The sequence below is a fragment of the Clinocottus analis genome, unplaced genomic scaffold (assembly GCF_023055335.1).
Source record: "Clinocottus analis isolate CAN_PGR_092001 unplaced genomic scaffold, fCliAna1.0.p SCAF_25, whole genome shotgun sequence".
Classification (NCBI taxonomy): Eukaryota; Metazoa; Chordata; class Actinopteri; order Perciformes; family Cottidae; genus Clinocottus; species Clinocottus analis.
The window spans coordinates 620066-625902 of record NW_027175987.1 but is presented as its reverse complement, the minus strand read 5'-3'; the positions used below and the strand labels follow the sequence as shown (position 1 = coordinate 625902).

General features: G+C 48.6%; 1 protein-coding gene across 1 annotated transcript; it reads right to left on the bottom strand.

Annotated features, from left to right (window-relative positions):
- Positions 1 to 667: 667 nt before the first annotated feature.
- Positions 668 to 5346, bottom strand: fstl3 (follistatin-like 3 (secreted glycoprotein)). The gene is made up of 5 exons (XM_068591683.1): positions 5085 to 5346; positions 4541 to 4726; positions 2545 to 2760; positions 2222 to 2449; positions 668 to 2105 (listed from the first exon to the last, which is right to left on the bottom strand). Exons 1-5 carry the CDS (start codon positions 5152 to 5154, stop codon positions 2053 to 2055), a joined length of 753 nt encoding a protein of 250 aa, XP_068447784.1. The 5' UTR covers positions 5155 to 5346; the 3' UTR covers positions 668 to 2052.
- Positions 5347 to 5837: the final 491 nt, after the last annotated feature.

Here is a 5837-nt window from a genome sequence, read left to right as displayed (position 1 = left end):
CAGAAAAACAAGGGAGGTGCTCCATATACAGGGACGTGAGTCAGTACCCGGGCCTCAGCGCTCCGAAACATTCATTCTTCGCCCCTACCGTCCCCCTCTTCCCCCTACCTCCCCCCGACCCACCCGCCTGACCCGGAGCAGGAGGATATCCCCGGAGGAGAAGGAGGAGAAAAGCCGCCCGGCCTGGATTTGATTCCCGGGCCGCCTCCCTCACGTGAGGCCTCCCGTCGGAGAGGAGACTCATCCACTGCACGCACAGGAGAGGAGGTCTAACCACGGCACGCATGAACTGAGCGCCTGACCCCCCCCCCCCCACACCCACCCACACACACACACACACACACACACACACACACACACACACACACACACACACACCCAACCCCAAACTTCATCTTGAGACGAAAAAGCTGCCCATGTTCCATCCTGTACGGGCGCAGGCATGATCTCATTTACGGTGACACAGTTTGTAAAAATCAAAACTGTTCTTAAGTCGCAGAACACCCTTTGTGTGTGTGTGTGTGTGTGTGTGTGTGTGTGTGTGTGTGTTTTTTTATATATGTATATAACACAATGCAGACAGTGTGTTGAGGGTGAAAGCAGGTTGCAGAGCGAGAAGAAGTCTTTGAAAGTAAAAGAAAAGAAAAAGAAGAGAGGACACGTCGTGCCAATTCTTAAACTTTATGTTGTTTTTGAAGTGGCAGTACAAAAATACAAAAATACATTGATGCATTTGTCATTTAAAGTTCACAGTAGGTACACAGGTCGGTGCACATGAGACTGTTATTTACAGGCGAGCCGTTGAGATGTTCTATCAGGAGCGCGTTGTGTTAAGACATCTGCTTTGAGTCTGAATGGTTGAACTGGATCATTGGGGCCGTCTGTGACCACCGGCAGGTGACCAGGTTGACTGGTCTCTGCCGGTGTAATCAGGTACGCTCAATCGGCCTTAATCGCAACGCGTTCTCAGACAGATTAGATTTTCCTTTCGGTCAGACGACGCTGATTGCATTTGTCTGTCCGGTAATTTCTCGGAAAGGTTCAAATTAAATCAAAGCAGCAAAACAAGCAAAACAAGCAAAACAGCAACGGAACGAAGAAGCGAGGCCGACGGAGGGGAAAAAAAAAAAAAAAAAAGGCATCCACGAAAAAACAAAAGAGGAGGTCGTCTGAGACTCTGACAAACACAACCAGACTGTTCATTTGAGTTGTCAGCAAGTGGCAGAGAGTTTGGGATTAGCATCCAGAGTAAACATGTGAAGAGGGAGGGGGGGGGGGGGGGGCTGTACAGGTTTGTTTAGGCTGAGCTTATCCTCAACTCCAGACAAAAGCCTGAGTACATACAGCACGACTGTAGCCGTCCTGCTCTCGTCCGCGGTGGACTGAAACCACGTTGGCAGAATATAAAGTGGTATCAGCTTTCCAAGCGATACTTTCCATCAGCTATGTGTGTGTGTGTGTGTGGGTGGGTGTGTGTGTGGGTGGGTGGAGGTGGAGGTGGGACTGTTTGTTTGTGGGCAAAATGGGAAAAAAAAAAAGGAAGCAAAACGTCTGTAAAATGCCACTATTGTACATACAAAAAGAAACACACAATAAATACATTTTATGCATCAGCTTTCCCAAGGATATATGGATTTGTTACGAGGGTAAAAACATAAATAGAGTTTGATACCTTCTCCAATAAATAGCAGCGGTATTCTATTTACAATATGCACACTTCTCCCAAAAAGAGCCAATGAGATAGTTTGAACCTCGACACACACACACACACACACACACACACACACACACACACACACACACATACACGTTCGCCTGCCTCTGTTTCCCAAACTAACACGAGGTTAACGCAAAAATTGCTCGCGCGGGGGGGGGTTTGCCGCTCTTTTTCTGAGGCAGTTACGCTATCGTGTGTCTTCCAACAGAGGTCTATGTGTACATTGGGAGTGATTGTCAGAATACTAAGAGGTCATCATGGGAAGCTAGTGGTGTGACACGTGGAAAAGTTTGTTGATCCGAGACTCGTCGGGAGTTATCTCCCCCGCCCTCACGCTAGACCGCGTTTTCCTCGCTGCCTTCGAAATCTTGAGGTTTCCTCGGGGGGCCTGCAAGCAGAGAAAGAGAGAGAGAGAGAGAGAGAAAGGGAGTCAGGGTGCGCTCGCTTCCGTTGACATTTTTGTGCGTGCGGGACATTTCTTTGTTCTCTTTATCGTGGCCTTACTGTTGCAGTGGCCGAAGTGGCGGACTCCTATGGAGCGGCCCAGGAAGCAGGTGGCCCGGCGGAGGTGGCAGGCGCTCGGGTAGGTGATGTTGTCGTTGCCGCAGATGGGCTGCTCGGACGGCATGGGGATGGGGCACGGGGTCGTGCGGCACGTGACGCAGTGGGCGCTGTTGGTCTGGTCGGTCACGCAGGTGTGCGTGCCGGGACACACCACGTTGGAGCAGGACTCTGTTCGACAGGCGCGAAAAAGCAAGATTCAAAAAAGTGAGCTCGCCGTTGTCGTCGCGCAGCACCGCTGATCGAGATCAAAAGCCAGAGCTTACTTTTGCAGTCTCCTTGGTACATGACCTCCAGGTCCGGGTGCCCCATGCAGCGGGCCGTCAGCAGGGAACACTCGTCCTTGTACGACCTCCCGTCGCTGCCGCACACGGCGTGCTTCCGGGTGATGTGCGAGCAGTCCGGAGAGCACACGCACTGGGGCCTTCCCGCCTTCATTTTACAAACCTTCCCGGGGCTGCATTGCACTCCCTCGCAGGTCTCTGCACAAGCACAGCGAGTCAGACGCGTCAGTGCAATGCTACTGTGCCAACAAGTCATCGCAGACGTCACGTGATTTTTTTTTCTTCTTTTTTGGCACAAAAAAAACAAGCCTTGGAAATCCTGGGGTTTTTCCCAGACCATAACACAATTTCCTACCTTGCACAATATTTACAATAATCACATCTCTTTATTGACCGTTACACACCGGGGGTGGGCTCGCCCCCGGTGGAATGCGAGGCCGCCCGTGTTTTCATAACAGATCTATGTGTGTGCGGCTGCACACGGACGGGGCTAAGCTCCCCCGCGGAGGGACGCAGGGGCTCGGAGGTAGTGCAAATAGCTGTCAGAGACGTTTTACGGGCTGAGAAGCGAGGGAGCCGCGGGCTCCACCGACACCCCATAATGTCAGAGCGCGGGGGCGTGTGTGTGTGTGTGTGTGTGTGTGTGAGGGGGGGGGGGGGGGGGTTGTAATCCTACACAGTGCAGGAGGCAACGTGAGACAATGCACACAGGTTTCTTCCCAGGACCTTTAGAGGTGATGTCTGCTCGGCTCCGAGTCCTGAAGGAAGCTATTTCCTGTCTCGAGCACCACTTCAATATCCTGTTTTCTCTCTCTCGCTCTCTCTCTCTCTTACACACTCTCCTGGCTCACTTTTTAGGTTGACTTCTATCTTTCGCTCTGTCTCTCGGTGCATATTCTCTCTCCTCTCTCCTCTAAAGTCTCCTAAAAATCTCTGTGGTCCGTCAGAAGTACCGACAAGCCACCGCTCCAACGTTCCTCGTTGTTACGATGTACCACGTGCTCCTCCCACAGAATTCCAAATGATCAAGATAGTGTAGGACATTATGAGTCCCACATGGCGGGCCTTTCTTCCAGCCTGCAGGAATGCGTTTTTTTTTTTCAAATATATTTTGGAAGGAAAGAGGGCTCCTTTAAAAAAGAAAAAAAATTGTAATATTGAAACTAGCTTTTGAAAAAGCCTATAAGAGGAGGAGGATAGAGGTCGTGATTCGACCCACTTCATTCATTTTCCATATGGAAGTTGTTCACCTTCGTGTAGGTCTTTCCTTCACGTTACCTTTGATCAATACGACCCACATCTCCGCGTCTCCGATGCCAGAAAGATCTGGGATCCGCGGTCGGGGGCGTGCTCGTCAAAGAGATGCCAGGAGCTGGCTTTTTACTGGCCTTTATCAGCGTGGAGTTCTCCACATGTTTGGCCGATCATCACTGCATCGCGAGCCGCTGCTCACGTGACCAGAATGTATTCGCAAGTGAACCTGAATGAACCTTGCAGAGATTCCAGGGCGGGAGGGGAGGATGGGGGGGGGACGAGGGTGGGAGGGGGGAGTTAAGTGGACCGACCCATGTCTGCATTTTGTTAGGACGCTTCAGTGGGAACTCGTGTGTTGATTCACAACGGCTGCGGTTTCTGGATAAACTTTTACAAGTTATTTAGTGTAACGGAGGAGCCAACTTCTGTTTTAGGTCTGCAAATGATATCTCAGCAGAACTCCCAGTACTTACCTTAAAAAAAAACTAAAAAAAACACTGCTCCACTGAGAGCAGCGCAGAGTGTTTACTCACAATGTGACTGTAAAGAATTTAAATGTGGGTTTGGGAGCAGTTTATGACAGCATTTACCTTTTCGGGGGTTGCATGCGATGACTAATCGGCGCCCGCGGCAGTGATAAACCGAAGCGAAACGCGAGTGATTAATCGCTTCGACTTGGCAGATTCAACAAATTAGTTTTCTTTAAAAGGGTCTGCTTGTTTACCTTTGCACGGCTTGCAGGAGACGATTCCCAGGAAGCCCAGCAGGCTGACCTCATTCATGGGCAGGCTGCTGTTGGACCACGCCGTGTCCAGGCGGCCGCCGGCGCAGCACTCCTCCCGGGTCACCCCTCTCATCAGCACCATGTCGCACCTTTGGTTTTGACTCTGCTGCAGCCAGCACATCCCAGCTGGAGTGACAACAAGTTGATTTAGTCTGAACACACATCCACTCTTGTACAAACACGCACGAAAAAAAAGGGGCATGATGTCATTCAGAGTTACTTTGAAGTGGACTTCAGCTGAAAAAGGCTCATGTGCAGCCTTTGATATTCCTTAATAATTATATACACAGAGAGGAGATAACACCTGTACCGTCATATTTAATATCTTTCAAAAAGCACATAAAAGTAGATAAATGAAGTTCTCGTGGAAAAAAAAATACAAATAAACTTCCTCTTCATTATGATAACTGCAAGGGGATTCATTATTTTGAAAGCTTTGGGGTCGTACTTTTAAAAAAAATACTAATATAAAAAGTCCACTCACCGCTGGCAGGATTCTTCCCAATCTGATACAAAGTGAGAATCACCCCAAAAACAGGAATGAAGAAGATCATTGTGAACTCTAGTTGGTACAAAACCTTTTCCTTTTCTTGTCTTTTCTCTGAACGCTTGTCTCTGCAGATATCAGCGAGGAGCAGTGATGTTCCTCCGGTGCCTCTGACTCAACTCTGGAAGTAGCTCTCCCTCTTATGTGAATGAATGTGTTGTGGATAAGTGATGTCGTTCCCCCTCTGTATAAATATTTAGCCCAGATGGAATTATGCTGCTGGGATGGGCGATCCTCTCAGCCAGTAATAAGCCAGGGCAGGACACAGTTTGAGTCTGACTCAATTTCCAGAGTCGGGAAATGATCCATGCCCTCCAGCGCCAGACGCTGGGCACTTACATGACCTCACTCAACATTTTCACACCATATTAGACTCATTAAGGGATAATTAGGTCCAAGAAAAGTGAGTGCGAGGGAAGTTTAGATTAGCTTTTCTTTTCATTATTCAACTTTTTCTTTTCATACATTATTGAGTAAACTGATTGGACGATGAGCTGTTCAGGTATCCGGGAAAATACTTTATTGCAAAACAACCTCTGTTGTGTTTCTCTCTCTTTTTTCTTGAACTTTAAACCCTTTTGCACTTTATAATTATCATTCACTTTATGTTGGACAGAAGAGAAACCTATTTTTTTAATCTGCTGTATGTTTGCACATACGTAAAACTGACTTTGACTTTAAATTGTGACC

Bases quoted from the DNA above. Each gene is read 5' to 3' on its own strand.
- fstl3 (XM_068591683.1), bottom strand. From the start codon at position 5,154: ATGATCTTCTTCATTCCTGTTTTTGGGGTGATTCTCACTTTGTATCAG. The intron at 4,727-5,084 runs GTGAGTGGACTT...TTGTCACTCCAG, and splicing joins TGGGAAGAATCCTGCCAGCG to CTGGGATGTGCTGGCTGCAG. The intron at 2,106-2,221 runs GTAAGGCCACGA...CTCTGCTTGCAG, and splicing joins CCACTTCGGCCACTGCAACA to GCCCCCCGAGGAAACCTCAA.